This window comes from Pangasianodon hypophthalmus, chromosome 6, assembly GCF_027358585.1.
Source record: "Pangasianodon hypophthalmus isolate fPanHyp1 chromosome 6, fPanHyp1.pri, whole genome shotgun sequence".
In the NCBI taxonomy this organism is placed as follows: Eukaryota; Metazoa; Chordata; class Actinopteri; order Siluriformes; family Pangasiidae; genus Pangasianodon; species Pangasianodon hypophthalmus.
Window position 1 is genome coordinate 28,171,075 of NC_069715.1, and position 16,983 is coordinate 28,188,057.

Here is a 16,983-nt window from a genome sequence, read left to right on the forward strand (position 1 = left end):
AAAAGAGTTTTTGACATCATCACATAGACTGGTCGTAAATTAGTTATTTTTTGCTGCATAAAATCTGTATAAGAAAACAAAAGGACCTTTTTTTTTGGAAAAGAATCGTTGTCATCGTGCATCTCTAGGACGACTGCTTGATTGCTCTGGGTATGATTACTTCAGCCTGGCTGGCTTCTACCCCATTGCATATCATTTGTGCTCAGCCTGAGCCTTATAACTCTTATATTTTGCACTTAAAAAGTAAATTGCACATTGTTAGAAAATGGCTGATGAGGAATTGGAGGCTATCAGGCGGCAGCGCATGGCAGAGCTGCAGGCAAAACACGGGGTAAGTGACAAACTGGCTATAAACCTTAACCAGCATGACAGGCATGATTTTCCTCCATATATGGCAAAGCACATTTTAGGCCAAACTATACAAATTAAAATAAAAACAAACCCTATGAGACTATATAGAATTCATCAGTTATTTGTATATTTAGCTCCTCCTTCTTGGTTTAGTCGAATACTTAGAGCTGTGTCGCATATTTATCCTGTCAGCAGTGTAAACGCTAGTTAGCAAACTTCAGCTAGCTAATGTACTAGCATGCAGTGCAGAAAGAGGGGCGTTGCTTAGCACCAAGCGAGCTAATAAAACTGGCTTTTTAGCCAGCTATAGGCATAATTAGCAGCTAGTTTACAGTTATAAAGCGTTTTAGAGCAGGTGTTTGAAGCTATATTTTAACGCTAGCTAATATTTGATAAAAACTACAACCGCCATTTTTGTGTAGTAAACAAAAAGACAGCGCGTGAACACTTCCAGGTTGGAATATCGGGAAGTTTTCCGATATTCCTGAATTCTTCCCACACATGACGGGAATTTCCCATCAACCCTGTCGATCAGTGGAAAGAAACCTCTACAGTAGCAAAGCTGAACAGTTCATTAGCAGAGCAGGAACACTGACATGGCGGTGTGTCGCTCTGTTGCTGAATTCTCGATTCTGATTGGTCAGAAGGTGTTGATTCATTTTCTATTGCATAGGGCTGCACGATACTGAAAAAAATGCGATAACTTGTTAAATAATGCGATATACGGTATCGGTATGATAATGCTGTAAGTGTGTAAAATCAATTTAAATTATATATATATATATATATATATATATATATATATATATATATATATATATACATACAGTGCTGTGCAAAAGTCTTGGCATCCCCCCTTTTTTTAGTACAAACTTTGTTATAGATTTTTATTTTATTTCTACATTATTGATTCAGTACAAAAACATTAGTTTTCCAGCACGAAATTAAATGTTACAGAAAATTGTTTATATGTCAGTAAAGAAAACAGCATATTACATGCGAGACACTTTTCAGATAAAAACATAATGAAGGCTGCTGGGTTTCGCTGCAAAAATAAGAAGCAAGTCGACAGTCAAAGTCTCCAGAAGAACTGTGGCTGCTTCTGCAAGATGCTCAGTAACACTTACAGCTCATTTCCTTAGAAAACTGCAGAAATTGTAGCTGAAACTACTATTATTTATTTATTTATTTATTTTTAAAAAAAGCAAATGATCATCACACCAGATATTGACTTTGTTTCATTTCTTACTGTTTACTGCTCTTTATAGTATTTTTTTAATGTAGAAACATTTAGTTTCATTATTTCTGCAGATGTCTTTGCTCTACAGCATTTCTTTGCATGTGCCTAAGACTTTTGCACAGTACTGTATTTAAAAACTTGAAAATGACATAACCAACATACATGTTTTGTGTTCTTTTGAGGAAAAGAAATCATTCTCTGCTATCTAACTTTTGGTAACTTTTTGAAGTATTAAAATCATTCAGTTATCGCAAACCTTCGATATTTACATTTGTGATATTTTGATAATTTCAGTATTACAGCAGCTCTGACAGCAGTGCAGCTACAAATAACAGGATTGTGTTAATGTGCTCATTCTAATACGATATCGTTTCTATAGTAACACAAAAGCATAAGAGTCTTCTGTATGGAGATGTTAATTTTGCATTTTTAGAAGGAGTCTCCTGTGTCAGAGGTAAAGCTGTATAAACGGTATATAAAGTTTACCAACACGGGAAAGTCGTAATGACGGAAAGGTTTGCGCTTTGTGTTTACCTGTAACATGACCTAATAAAAAAAATTACGACATGCCATTCTTTAATTGTTTAAAGTTGTTTTATGTCAGGATGCATCAAACCACCCTGCTGTTGATTATTTTCCTAAAATAGTGTTTTATTTTTTCAAATTGGAGGTGTAGAGTTAGAGACTAAAACTCGTGTGTTAATCGTCCTCTAGCCTTCATCAGTGTTCGCGTCTGACAGCTTTCTCAAAACACTCCTAACTCCAGCGTGCGCGCACACACACACACACACACACACACACACACACACACACACACACACATGCACACGTGCACACTACCAGGTCAGTGTCACTGCATTGATGCGCTCTACCACCAAATAATATCTGCTCAGCTCATTTTCATTTGTTCACAATATTTTCACTCATGGATTTTAAAGGCTTGGAAACCATAACCATCACATGCACAAAAAGTGCACTGAATAAATGTCAGCTTTCCTCCTCAGGGTATAGTGTGGAACCCGATGGAGCCGGTAAGCTCTCCTGTGTGTTACGCAGACATTTTAAAGGCTGAGGAATGAAAAGGCTTTCAGCTTTTAAAGGTGCTTTTAGTCTGCCAGTGTGTATTAAACCTTCTCATGCGATAAGACAGTGTCATCGGACGTGGTGACGTCTAACATGAAATCTGATCAGGTCCTGGACAGAAGCTGATCACTCTGGGAAGGAAAATGGCTGGAGAGATGTAATTATAAACAGCTTGTGAAATAGGATAATATTACCCAAATATTTACATTTCACTTCTATAAGTTTTATCAGAAAATGACCCTAGTAGTTGATTTGTGCTACAAATGTTATTTATTAGCATTTATTTATGAGGCACACAATCAATGTACAGCTAAATCATTCTAAAAATCAAACTAACGCTGTTTTAAATTCAAATTATTAGTGATGAAAATGTGACAAAAGAAATAATTTAGCTGCACACTTCAGTGTCTTCTTGGTTTTGTAGTTTTTAAACCATGTCTATGCCAAATATGCTTATTGAAAATGTTTTATACTGCTTTTAAAATGTGTTAAGGATGAAGATGAAAGCAGGACAGGAAACTCCAGCATGATCAATGAGAAACAGGTTTACACAGTGAACAGGTTTACACAGAATTTTGACGATGTAATCATTTATCGTGATTGATTTTGTTACTAAAGGATATCGTTATAATTATCGCCCAGCTCTAGTGAGGAGTGGGTTTTGCTCAGTTAACTTTGGCATGTGTACCATGGGCTGAACCTCCCACCTACTTTTCATAGCTAAAACAGCATCCATGTTCTAAAATAAAATAATTTTGTTGGCTGTAATTGAATTGAAAGATTTTAAAAAAGAGCAAAACTCTGTTGGTGCACTAGGAGGCAATATAGAGCAATAAACATGGTCCCATAAGCTCTACTACTACAGTCCAAATGTGTCCCTTTCCAAAAAAGTTTAGGGCTTACACAGCAGTGGGGGTAAATACTTGTGGACCATTTATTTGTAAATAATTTTGCTAAATATGTGGATTACTGTCACCCCCAGCTCCAGTGTTATGTGTCTATTTGTGACGTATAATCCAGTTCTACAGTGTTACAGAAAAATTAAAGGGGGTGAACACTTATGCACTATAACAAAATATATTTTTTTATAATTTTTTTGGCAACAAATTGCAATCGCAGAATCTTCAGAATGTACCTTTAATATAAAAGCTAATAAATTAACACATTTAAGATGTTATTTGTGATATTGGTCTACTAAATTGTTATTATTATTATTATTATTATTATTATTATTATTATTATTATTATTATTTTGGCTCTTTTGACATTGAACTAAGTGTAAAATGAACTTGACACCTTCGTACTAAAGGGCTTGATAATTAACTGATGAGCAGGAGAGGGTGTGTGAGATTTTTTTTTTTATATCACATATTGGGTCAACAATAACATCACACACAAATAAACATATACACACCTTAAACACATGCCTGTGTTTTACTGGCTTCACTCTGCTGTAGTCTCTGCTGTTATCTGGCTTTTAGGTCACTGGTGTGATGCGTTTTGCTCTGAAACAGGCTTCAGGCTTCAGCCATGAGCTCTAGTGTTAGAAGTGTGGCACGTTCTTTAGTCCTTTAATCAGTCCAACTGTCTCATCTCCTCATCTGTACGCTCTGCTCAAACAAAATATACAGCACCAGCTAACAAATTAGCATCAGATTAACATGTTTTAAGGTGGAGCAGCCCTTGAATAGATGTGGGTTTTTGCATTTCTGTGTATTGCCGTTGCATGTTGTTGATGGTCAGCTACGTTTAAATGCTAATCCATTTCAGCAGAACAAGTCACTAACAGTAGCTTTATAGCACTGAAAACTTCTTAACTTTTCTCCATCGTCCCTCAAGAGCCTCATCTAAAGCATTCGCTGTTTAATTTTTACATATATATTTCTGTTTTTTTTTTCTTCCACTCATTTTATTAAATATAAGTCAAATGTTAATAACTCGGACACGCTGCAAATGAAATTCATCATCACTGATATATCTTAGGCATGGCAGTATGAGGTAATAAAAAAGAAAGTGGTTTAAATTTTTATTCAAATCTGTCTAAATTGCCTAAACAGCTGGAAATTGTTTTTATAATAAAACAGTTCTTTTTGATATTTTAGGACTCCTCCGGTGACCAAGGACAACAGGAAGCCAAGCAGAGGTACATCAGTACACCAGCTTTACTAAAGCTACTGGAGCAACTTCATCATTAATGTAGTTGTGTTTGATTTAGAATTCATATAAAAAGTGTTCTTGTGGTCTTTACAGTTGCTTCTAAAACATTACACCAATCAGCATTTGCATTTTATGTAAACTAAATATATAGACTTTTTTTCAAATATCAAGGTGTGTGTGTGTGTGTGTGTGTGTGTGTGTGTGGACCATGTGCATCAAAGAAGTAAAATATGGTAAAGAGCTTTATTGCTGAAAATGTTGGAACATTAAGACCTGATAGTCTGATGATTATACAGAGAATTTGTAAGTTAAGTTCGTTAACGTTTTTAAATGTTTTAAATGTTGTAAAATGCTCCCTGTTTAAAAAATAATGTTTTAATAAAAAATGTAACAATAAAAAGAAAATACTGAATAAAATATATTTAATTCCAACTACACTGACTAAAACTGTATATTTTTGAACAAATATACTGAAAGCATTTCATGCTCTTCTTGCCCAAGTTGGTTTTGTAGGTTAAAGGAATTAAACTTTTAATGAAAAAACTAGTGAAAAGGCAGTTCTACATACAGTATATGAAAGGGTTATTAAAGGTCATGACCTCTTACTGCCTTCTGCATTGAATTCTTACTTCCTCACAGAGAAACAGAAATGAGGAACACGATACTGGCCCAGGTGTTGGATCAGTCGGCCCGCGCCAGACGTGAGTTTAATTTATATTTACACATGATATTAAATATTCCACAGTCTGCAGCTGTACTGACTCACTGCTCAGTTTCATCTCTGTGCTCCAGCAGGTGGCGCTGTGCTACTGACCCTCACAATCACTTTCCTGTTTCATTTCAGTGAGTAACCTGGCCCTGGTGAAGCCTGACAAAGCAAAAGCTGTGGAGAATTATCTGATACAAATGGCTCGGTTCGGCCAGCTCGGGGGAAAGGTGAGCAAGAGGAGCACAAAAAAATCCTGTGTCTATGGGTTCAAGAAAAAAAGGGTTCAACAGCAATCAGAAAGACGGACGGAATAATACAGGGAAAATCAAAACAGAAGGACGGGGGGGGAGCTGAGGAGTAATAAAGAAATGTTAGGAAAGAGATGAAAACAAACGAACAAAACCAGAAAGAAAAAGTTAAAAAGGAAGAAAGGAAATGAAAGACATAAAAAAGAGATAAATGGAAAAAATGGAAAAAAAGGTTAGTAAAAATGACAGAAAAAAGAAAAATTTGAAAGAAAAAAAACAAGACAGAAAAAGAAAGTAAGAGAAAAAAAGGATAGAAAAGAAAGCAAGAGAAAAGGTAAGAAGAGAAGGAAAGAAAGAATATTAGAACAGTAATGGTAAAAAGCAAAAAGAAAGGAAGGGTAAGTCAGAAAAAGAAAGCAAGATGAAAAGCAAGAAAGAAAGGAAATGGAAAAATAGGAAAGAAATGAAAAAGGGAAAAAAAGAGGGAAAAATAGTAAGAAAAAAATGGTATGCAGGAAATTAAAAGAAAAGAAGTATAAGTAAAGTTTTATATATATATATATATATATATATATATATATATATATATATATATATATATATATATATATATATATACATATATATACACGTTATATACAATTCTAATTAATAAATTATTTAATTTTTAAACTGTTGCTGTTAGAGTTGTAAATCAGGCTGTTCTTCTGTGTGAAAAAGTATCTTTATATGTATTTTACGTCATTTATTTCTCCTGTATGATGTAAGCACGGAGCTGTATGATGATAAATGTTTGCATAATAATCTTCTGTGTAATGATCAGACTTTCATCATTAAAAACATGTGTGCATTATCCCCTTTTTAGATCTCAGAGTCTGGTTTAATAGAGATCCTTGAAAAAGTCAGTCAACAAACAGAGAAGAAAACAACTGTCAAGGTAACTGGATGTCTGATCATGACGTGAGACGCTTTAGTCAGATTAGTTCTAACGCTGTCTGCGACGTGGATCACTGAAGTTCAGAATATAATCTAAAAAAAAAAGCACACATTTTTTTCCCTGTCAGCTTTCTATAACCCTCCCTCTGCTCTCTTCCAGTTTAACAGGCGGCGAGTGATGGACTCGGATGAAGACGATGATTATTAAAACGAGTATTCGCTCCAGTCAGTGTGCTGGTGAGAGATGACTGCGCTACTCTGGATCTCGAGAAGCACCAGTGTCTGACCAAAGGCCCAATCTGTGCAGAGCATCCTGGGAAAAAGACTCCTGTTCCTTTGGGCACACAGGAACTTCTGATCCCTGTTGTTTCTATTATATCACGCATTTTCACTACCAGATTTTTTGCCACAAAACAAACAATTCACAGTATAATTTCTATAGACTGCTCTGGGAATACTGTTTCTTTTTTTCTTTTTTTTTTTTTAGCATCAAAATGGAACAGGCCTCCTTGTCATCTCTTAATTTGTGGATCCCCTGTGCAACTGTTTACAATAATAAAAAAAGCCTTGTATACAACGGTTACCTAATATTCCTAATATTATCTTTTGCATTGTACACGTGCAGTGTTCGGATTGTTGTCTTCATACATCTCATAGACAACTAGCCAAGGAGAGAGAGAGAGAGAGAGAGAGCATTAAAAAAATATCTACTCGCTAGAGGTAAACTGAAACAAGCAAGCAATCATATTTTTCATAAATTGTCAGCACTTTTATAAGACTGAACAAATCCATTCTTACTCCCTGTAACAAGTAGCTGATTGGAGGTTAAAAATATTTTTGCGCTGAAGGTTTAATTTTCTATCTTTTCCTCCAAGTTCTCCGATTTCCTTCCATTATCTAAAAATCATGCAGATTTGTTAACGCTAAATTATGCGTAAGTGTGAATGAGCGTGTGATTGTGTGTGTGAAGGGAGACCTGTGATGGGTGTTGCACCCACTGTTACCGGATCCACCACAACCCTGACCGTGATAAAGTGGTTACTGAAAAACGAGTGATGTGCAATAAAAATGATTGCACTCCATTCTAACATCTTAATAATAATGACATAGCAGCACTGCTATTTTGTTAATACTCTGCAAGCAAATCTTAAACACTGTGATTCATATCGTGTATCATTAAAAAAGTCGAGTATTTTGACACAATTTTGTTATATCATCCAGCCGGAAATGTCAGTAAACTTTTAAAAGTTTTTTTTTTTTTTTTTTTTTTTTTTTAAACCTTTTCTTGAACCTCTCAAAATGTCCTTGGAACATTACACCTTTATCCTCATTAATAAATTTTAAATACACTTTATGCTCAAAAGTATGTGGACACCTGACCATCACACTCCAGATTTATTCCCCGTGTGTTTGCTGTTATAATAAGCTCCACTCTTCTGGGAAGGCTTTCCACTAGATGTTGGAGCGTGGCTGTGGGGATTTGTGTTCATTCAGCTACAAGAGCATTAGTAAAGTCAGACACTGATGTTGGTGAGGAGGTCTGGGGTTCAGTCAGTGTTCCAGTTCATCCCAAAGGTGTTCAGTGGGGTTGAGGTCAGGGCTCTGTGCAGGACACTCGAGTTCTTCCACTCCAACCTTCACACACCATGTCTTCATGGAGCTCGCTTTGTGCACAGGGGCATTGTCATGCTGGAACAGGTTTGGGCCTCTTCGTTCCAGTGAAGGGAAATTGTAAAGCTACAGCACACAAGGACATTCTATACAGTTGTGTGCTTCAAACTTTGTGACAACAGTGTGGGGAAGAACCACATACGGCTGTAACGGTCAGGTGTCCACGTACTTTTGGCCATGTAGTGTAGCTATCCAGTAGCTAACTGCTAAAAACTAGCTCACATTTGTGACATGAGTGGGATTATATTATCTGAGTGTCTATTTAAATTATCTTATTCTTCGGGATTTATTTAATAGCAGTCAAACCTGTCAAATATATACTATAACAATCAAAGATACTTGTTTATCACTAACTTTAACTAAATTAACTAGCTAATTTCTGGAAAGCACATCTTCGTCCTTTAAAAATTTGCATATCGCATATGATTGGTCCAAATCCGTGCAGTCTGTTTAGTGACGTCACAAATTCAGCCAGTTTGTAACAATCATGCTGAAGTACTGAGAAAATCTTTTCAATTAAAACAAACACAAAAACCTTGATGGGGTGTTTTCTATTTCTATAATGTTTATTATGTATATTAACAAATCTGACACAAACCATAACTGCTTTTATAATTCAACCGTTTGAGAAGAGTTAACCGTTTAAACATCATATTTTCAGTTCACTTATAGTTTTTTGATTTAGCCAAGTACTTCACGCCTCATTCATGACCTTTTAAAGGAGCTGAATTACAAATGCGTGCATTCTCCCTATACATGTGCACTACACAGGCTCTGAACTCACGGCCTCTGCACCCTAAGTAGTGCACTCTGTGTTCTATAAGGAGCCGTTTGGGATCCGGCGCTGATTGGCTAAGCGACTAGGGAAAGAGGGCGGGGTTAAGTCACGTTACGTCAAGCCTTCCTTTCGCACGAGGATGGTCCGACCTCTGCTATTGGCTGTTATCTGGAGAGGGCGTAGAACGGAGGATTGTTATTGGCGGAGAGCTGAAGCTCGTGTCTGTACTCTAACCAATCACAGTCGTCGATGTCATATCATGGCGACCTAAATGTCTGTGTGTAGTAATTCTTGCTCGCAGGTGCCTGCTGAGGTTGGTGATTGTTTTGTAAAACGTTTTTGCAGGGTTACATTTTAATTTAACTATAAATTTAAGTATAAATATGCCGGAGACGAGCCAGAATGTCTCGATGATCACGTGCACGGCGCCAGTAAACATTGCTGTTATTAAGTACTGTAAGTGTGCATTATGTTTCAGTGAGCATTATGTGGTTTTGTGTGATTTAAGTTTATGTGTGCATTGTGCTTTTGTGTACATTATGTTTTTGTGTGCATTGTGTTTTTGTGTGCATTGTGCTTTTGTGTACATTATGTTTTTGTGTGCATTGTGCTTTTGTGTAAATTAAGTTTTTGAGTACATTATGTTTTTTTGTGCATTATTGATTTTGTGCATCTAAAGTTCAAAAAAGAGTTGCTCTCCAGAACTTGTGCTGAAATTTCTTAATGTGTTGTACACAGGGGGTAAACGGGATGAAGAGCTGATTCTGCCCATTAATTCCTCACTCAGTGTCACTCTGCATCAGGACCAGGTGAGATAAACAGACATCCACTTCATTAAAGGTGCCTTCAGTGATATTTACAAACAAAAACAAACATATAAAAGTGTTTTTTTTGTCTTTGCATTTCTTTCACAATGTTAAGAGTCAAGAGTCAAATTGCTTTGTACGCTGTGAATGAGCCTGTTTGTTCTATATATCTTATTATCTGATTATTATTCTTCCATGTTTAAGTCACGTGACCAGAAGGGCTAATTTGATTGGTGGAACCTGGGAAGTACCAGTTTTCATCTTTCATTCAAGTGCTTTATCCTGGTGTCAAGGTGGCTCCGGAGTCTGTCCCGGGAACACGGGGCGTGAGGCAGGAATACACCCTGGATGGGATGTCAGTCTACAGCAGGACACCATGCACACACATTCACACTCTTATTCACACCTAGTCATCAGTCCATCTCCCGGCATTTATTTGGGAGGTGGGAGGAAAATAAAGAAGCCAGAGGATGCCTGTGTGAAAACAGACAGTAACCCAAGCTCAAGATTGAACTGGGGACCCTGAAGCTGTGAAGCAACAACACTCCCCCCTGCACCACTGTGCCACCAAAACAATATTCCTACTTGGAAATTGCATTCATTGCCCTGACGCCCAATCCAGGATGTTATCCCAACCTCATTCCCAGTTTTCTCAGATAGGCTTCACCCCTACCATGACTAAGATAAAGCACTTACTGAAGATGAATCATGAAATTGCATTCATATAGCTAATAAAGTTGTATTTATAGGTGGGAAACTCAGGATTTTGGATGATGGACAAGTTTACTAGATTTGTGATATATAACATGGCCTGGGAAACTTGCCATTATTTTAAAGCTAAAAAAACAATTTTTAACTATTTTTTTTAACTATTAAAGTTTTCTATTTGTTTTTAATGTCCCTTTTTTCTTTCTTCCATCTTCAAACAAGCATCTGCTTGAGTGGACTTGAGAGTGAAGTTGTATTTAATAATCCACCACCTGGCACCCTGTGTAGTATCTTTCGATAAGCTCCTGAAGGCAGCATGGACAGGGGGCTGAAGTCTAAGTTTTGTTGTAGCTGTAAATTAAATGTACTGATCTTGTCCTTACCTTCACACTGGTGGCTCTTCCAGCTTAAAACGACCACCACAGTCGCGTGCAGCAGAAATTTTCAGGAGGACCGGATCTGGCTGAATGGCAAAGAAGAGGACATCAACCAGCCGAGACTGCAGTCATGTCTTCGCGAGAGTACGCTCCTGTTTAACCTGCACACAAAATATACACAGTCCAGATAAACTGTGATGTTATGCAAAAGGATTTACCCTGTCCCTTTTCTCCTCTGCTTTTCTCAAACCAGTCCGAAGGTTAGCACGGAAAAGACGGAATGACGAAGACCCTAATGCCGAGGTCACGCTTTCTCATCGGGTGCATATCTGCTCTGTGAATAACTTCCCGACAGCAGCTGGGCTGGCGTCCTCTGCAGCTGGATATGCCTGCCTGGGTGAGTTTATAATCATCATCATCATCATCATCTTCATTCTTTCTGTGTCAGTGCGAGCAAGTCTGATTCTGCATAACTGAATCTTACCTGCTGATTAAAATCGATTCTGATTTTCTGATTTTTTCTGATTCTGATTCTGAATCAGAGTTGCTGAGCGACAACTGTGACTCTACATGCTTATTACATGCTTGTTAAGACTTTATAACATGTTTTTAATGTGTTTGTGTCTCTCTCAGTGTACTCGCTGTCCCGTTTGTTCGGCGTGGACGCAGACCTGTCGGTGGTGGCACGCCAGGGTTCGGGCAGCGCCTGCAGAAGTATGTATGGGGGCTTTGTGCAGTGGAAGATGGGCGAAAGACAGGACGGGAAAGACAGCGTGGCCGAGCAGGTGGCACCGGAGACACACTGGCCGGAGCTCCGGGTTCTCGTCCTAGTAGTGAGTCACACTGGACCATCTTTGGGTCTTTCATATAGCTTTCTGTTTTATATTTTCTGATCATTAGTAATAGATGCCACATTACCTCAGATTATCTCTTTAGAACCTGTTATTGAATTGTTAAATTATTAAATACTTGATTATACATTATACAGTCAGGTCCAAAAGTATTTGGACAGTGACACAATTTTCATAGTTTTGCCTCTGTAAACCACCAAAATGGATTTGAAATGAAGCAATCAAGATGTGATTGAAGTGTAGACTTTCAGCTTTAATTCAAGGGGTTTAACAAAAATATTGCATTAACCGTTTAGGAATTACAGCCATTTTTTACAGAGTCCCTCCATTTTCACAGGCTCAAAAGTAATGGGACAAAATAATAATCATAAATATTATACATGGATGCAAATTATTTTTAATAATTGGATGCAAATCCTTTGCAATCAATGCAATCAATCACCAGATGCTGAGTTTCTTCCTTTAAGATGCTTTGCCAGGCCTTTACTGCAGCTGCCTTCTGTCACTGCTTGTTTGTGTGTCTTTCTGCCTTTAGTTTTGTCTTCGGTAAATGAAAAACAGCTCAACTGGGTTGAGGTCATCGGACATTTAAGAACATTTCATTTCTTTGCCTTAAGAAGCTCTTGGGTTGCTTTTGCGGTACGTTTTGGATCATTATCCCTCTGTACTGTGAAGCTCTGTCCTATCAGTTTTGCAGAATTTGACTGAATCTGAGCAGAAATTATTGCTCTATATGCTTCAGAATTCATCCTGCTGCTTCTGTCAGCAGTCACGTCATCAATAAACACCAGTGACCCAGTTCCATTGGCAGCCATACATGCCCATGCCATAACACTGCCTCCACATGTTTGATGGATGATGTGGTATGCTTTGGAAAATGCTGATGAAGCTTGATTTTTGATATTAATGAAGTGATTTTTTTTCTCGTGTCCTTTCAGGTCAGTGCAGAGCGGAAGCCTCTTGGAAGCACTTCAGGCATGCAGACGAGCGTGCAGACGAGCAAACTGCTGAAGGTAGAGACACTTAATACTGCTTTGATTTATTATTAAAATCAACTTGGACTTCTTTTGTAGCAATAGAAATGAGATCTTGTGAAATTTTCCCCCTGTCTAACACAGCACCGTGCAGACAGCGTGGTCCCCGCTCGGATGGACGACATGATCAGGGCCATTCACGGGCAAGACTTCGCCACGTTCGCTGAACTCACCATGAAAGATAGCAACCAGTTTCACGCCACCTGCCTGGACACCTTCCCACCCATATTCTACCTCAACGACACTTCCCGCAAAGTCATCAACCTGGTGCATCGCTACAATCAACACTACCGAGAGACCAGAGTGAGTACTGCAGTCCTCCGGTCCCCCAAAATCAGTGCTCTGTATCTGAAATGAAATAATTACTGCCATTGTTGTCTTTGTGCACACTAATACAGAATCTCTGCATCTGAATTTATCCTCTATTCAACACATAGTGCACTGTTTGCACTGTAGTCATTTTGTAGTGCTGTCCGAATTCTCAGTGGGCAAATTATATTCACTGGATATTTCACATGTAATTAAATCCAGCAGACAGCCGACATTAATTATCACTATTCATAACAAATTATTTTAGCTCCTGGTTTACTCATCTGCATGCTGGAGGACACTGGAGCAAATAAAAATTATTCACAAGCAAGTAAAATTCATTTCATGATCTCTATAACTGACAGAGTTGTTAATGTTGTATTTACACATTTACTACTTCTGGATTTCGTGCAGCAACTTTAGCTGTAGCTCTTTACAATCTGCTCCAGAATTATTGGCACCCTCGGTAAAGATGGGTGAAAAAGTTCTTGGAAAAAAATGTCTTTTTGTGGCCAGTATTACTTTTTGATAAGGACTTTTTATTCTTCTGGAATCAATTTATCTCACAAGGGTAGATTTGTCTCATATTTTCAGTGTGAGATTAAGCTAGTTATCCATAAATATTTATTTTATTATTTCTTTTATTAATATTACAAAGGGTGCCAAAAAATTTTGGCTGTTGACTGTATGTCAGAAATAGTTTATCTAATTTATTATGGTTCTCATATAATATACATATAATTACAAGCAAGTAATAAAGCTTTAAGCTGTAAGACACTAAGGTGAAGCTGTAAATAAAGGAAGCTAAATATGCTTTTTGCTAATTTTGCAGCTTTCTTTTAAATAGGAGATTCTGCAAGAACCATCATTTTGAGGAGAGACAAAACATTGTTTTTTCCTCTATGCATTTCTAGTTTTTCATATTGTTTTTCCATACAACACTTACGGTGCATACGTGTGAGAAAAGAATTTCAAAAATGATCTTTTCATGAGACTTAGAACTTAACCTCTGTTTTTTCAAGCCCTTGTTTTTAGCATCTCTCCATTCATGTGCAGTATAATGATAAATGTATTTTTCTTATCTCTCTTAAATCCTTCAGGTGGCGTACACTTTTGATGCAGGCCCTAATGCGGTGATCTACCTCCTGCAAGACAACGTGCCTGAATTTGTCCAGGCTGTTCGGCATTTCTTCCCTCCGGAATCCAACGGCGGAGAGTCAGTGCTTTATTTTCATCAGCAGCATTATTTTAAATCTTCATTTGTGCAAACTAGTGACATTTAATCTTTGTTAAATTATCATATGTTATAAAGATGAATGTATGATGTGTCCTCGTGCTGTTGTTTTGGACGTTTTTTTTGTCTCTGCAGGTTTGTAAAAGGACATCCTGTGCCCTCCGCCTCGCTGTCTGATGAGCTGATAAGAGACATCGGCATGGAACCAACGCCAAGAGGCATCAGCTACATCATCAGCACTAAGGTACACAACTCAGATTCCTGCCTAACATAAAAAAGCTGTGTTTATTTCTGCATCAGTAATACACTAGTATCACAGAATGATAAATGATCATCATCAGGGGTGTGGTGGATAAAAAAATAAAAAAATAAAATTTGACATCCAGTCATGTGACTATGAAAAACTAGACACCTACGTAAATAAAAAAGGATATATTTTTATTCTTTTTGTCACATTTATGATGTGTGTATGCTGTATTTCATGTGAGTTGCACTGCAGTTTGATTTGCATTTGTTAGTATGATTATATGTGAGGGATGTCTCTGGGGCTGAATTCTGGCAAAATGCACTCACACTTACGTTTAGAGCATTTAGCAGACTGTCTTATCCAGAGCACCTTACAGAAGCGCTTTGTAGTCTCTGTCAATACACAGCGCAAAAACAGTCAGTCTAATTAAAGATGACTAAAACCTCACTAGCTAAGTGTGATTTCCTCACACAGAAATAATGTAATCTGTTTTGTCATCATCAAAACAGAGAAGAAAGCTTACACACGCCATTTTGCAGTGTTTAAACGACCTGATAAATATTAGGAGATTTAGCCAATAGAAACAGAACACATTGAATTAAACCAGTGATGTTAGAATGAACAGTGAACACAGAGACGGAGAAGAATGACGCTGATGATCAAATCATCCTAACCTTATAATTCTTTTAAAAAAGTGATTAACATTTAAAATATTGTATCTTATTTCTTGAATATTAAATTAAGTGCAAAGGAAATCAATAAATGGTTGCTTTTGGACACTTGGTGTGCTGGAGTCCTTCAGTGAAATTGGGATGAGATTTTTAAAAGAGATTTTCTCTCTTTGCTTTTCTGGGTATAACAGAAGGACGTCTGGTTTTGATAAGAAGTGGAAGAGAGACATATTTCAGTTCAGGAAAGTCTGTAGTTTTTAGAGCTATATATAGTAGGACATGTCAAAATTTCACCACCTGAAGGGATTTTCCAGACAGACTCACATGTTTATATAACAATCATTTCAACACATGGCAGTGATTCAATGCAACAAAAGGTTCAAGGTTCCTTATTTGTCATATACATTACATACATGTGATGTATTAATGTAGTGAAATGTTTTTCTTTAGTGCTTCGTCCCACAGTGCAACTGTGACACATAAACAGAATATAATAGAGCAGAATATAATAAAAGCCGAATATGCTAAAAGAATATAATGAAACATAGAACATAGAAAAATAAAATAGAATAGACTCTATTTGACAAAATATAGATGTTATATGTAAAAATATGTAGAAAGTGTTTAGCAGCTTGAAAAGAGGAATCTTAGCAGCTGTTTGAGGATGTAGTGTGCAAAAGTTGCAAAATGCCTGCAACTCATTCATTTTCAAAGACAGATCACAATTTAGGCAGAAAACGGTGTGGAGGCAAGTGACACGAAAGTTCACTAAACTTTATGCAGACGAGAAGTGAACTGAAACTGAGACGTTTTTAAATCTTGGCACTATAAATGCATGTTGTATAAATGTACTTTTACCCACCACTACATCTCTGAGTATCAGTTACACCTCACAGGACATGAAGTGCAAAACCTAAAAACCTAAAGAGTCATTTGTATTTTTTTTTTTTTTCGCTTTCATCTTTCCCCAGGTTGGCCCCGGTCCTTGTGCAGTGGACGATCCAACGCTTCACCTGTTAGGTGCAGATGGACTTCCCAAGAAATCTACCTGAGTGTTAATGGACTCAGTGCAGAATATCGAACTTCCTCAGAATAAAAAAAGCAATGAAGATATAACTGATTTAAACCAAGAGTTATTATTATTATTATTATTATTATTATTATTACTGAACACTTTTGTGTCCAGATTTTGTACCATCTTGTGTATTGACTTCTATTTACATTCATTTTTGTGTAGATTTCTTAAGTATATTTTTCTAGTTTTGAAAAATTGCTATTTGAAAATACATTTATTGATGGCATGAGTGTCTCTGTCCTTTTTTATGACCAGTTGATTTTTTTATTTTTTTTTTTGTGCCTGATTTCTTTGTCAAAGCATCTGCACTGGTTACTCCAATCTGATAATCTGCTAATAAAAATTCTAATAAGGATGGATGGATGGATGGATATATAGATAAAAATAGACAGACAGACAGACTGATGGGTAATTGGTTAACTGGCTGATTAGATAGATAGATAGATAGATAGATAGATAGATAGATAGATAGATAGATAGATAGATAGATAGATAGAT

At 36.9% G+C, this 16,983-nt stretch overlaps 2 protein-coding genes across 4 annotated transcripts; both read left to right on the top strand.

Annotated features, from left to right (window-relative positions):
• The first annotated feature begins 39 nt into the window (after window positions 1-39).
• pdcd5 (programmed cell death 5) lies at window positions 40-7,301 on the top strand. 3 transcript variants are annotated; one of them, XM_053235103.1, is made up of 7 exons: window positions 40-331; window positions 3,168-3,218; window positions 4,777-4,817; window positions 5,471-5,532; window positions 5,676-5,767; window positions 6,654-6,725; window positions 6,885-7,301. In XM_053235103.1, the coding sequence occupies exons 1-7, from the start codon at window positions 266-268 to the stop codon at window positions 6,930-6,932; spliced, it is 432 nt and encodes a 143-aa protein (XP_053091078.1). In that variant the 5' UTR covers window positions 40-265; the 3' UTR covers window positions 6,933-7,301. The 3 variants fall into 3 exon arrangements, with proteins under 3 accessions (XP_053091078.1, XP_026769110.1, XP_026769111.1); XM_026913309.3 differs by lacking the exon at window positions 3,168-3,218 and adding an exon at window positions 2,596-2,622 and having other exon boundaries at window positions 59-331; XM_026913310.3 differs by lacking the exon at window positions 3,168-3,218 and having other exon boundaries at window positions 121-331.
• A 2,116-nt stretch (window positions 7,302-9,417) lies between these two features.
• Window positions 9,418-16,966, top strand: mvda (mevalonate (diphospho) decarboxylase a). Its single transcript, XM_026914143.3, has 10 exons — window positions 9,418-9,629; window positions 9,912-9,982; window positions 11,094-11,208; window positions 11,318-11,461; window positions 11,698-11,897; window positions 12,854-12,928; window positions 13,034-13,252; window positions 14,359-14,474; window positions 14,628-14,736; window positions 16,382-16,966. The coding sequence occupies exons 1-10, from the start codon at window positions 9,557-9,559 to the stop codon at window positions 16,460-16,462; spliced, it is 1,203 nt and encodes a 400-aa protein (XP_026769944.3). The 5' UTR covers window positions 9,418-9,556; the 3' UTR covers window positions 16,463-16,966.
• Window positions 16,967-16,983: the final 17 nt, after the last annotated feature.

Bases quoted from the DNA above. Each gene is read 5' to 3' on its own strand.
- pdcd5 (XM_053235103.1), top strand. From the start codon at position 266: ATGGCTGATGAGGAATTGGAGGCTATCAGGCGGCAGCGCATGGCAGAG. The intron at 4,818-5,470 runs GTACATCAGTAC...ACTTCCTCACAG, and splicing joins CAACAGGAAGCCAAGCAGAG to AGAAACAGAAATGAGGAACA. The intron at 5,768-6,653 runs GTGAGCAAGAGG...TCCCCTTTTTAG, and splicing joins TCGGCCAGCTCGGGGGAAAG to ATCTCAGAGTCTGGTTTAAT.
- mvda (XM_026914143.3), top strand. From the start codon at position 9,557: ATGCCGGAGACGAGCCAGAATGTCTCGATGATCACGTGCACGGCGCCA. The intron at 9,630-9,911 runs GTAAGTGTGCAT...TGTTGTACACAG, and splicing joins CATTGCTGTTATTAAGTACT to GGGGTAAACGGGATGAAGAG. The intron at 13,253-14,358 runs GTGAGTACTGCA...TAAATCCTTCAG, and splicing joins AACACTACCGAGAGACCAGA to GTGGCGTACACTTTTGATGC.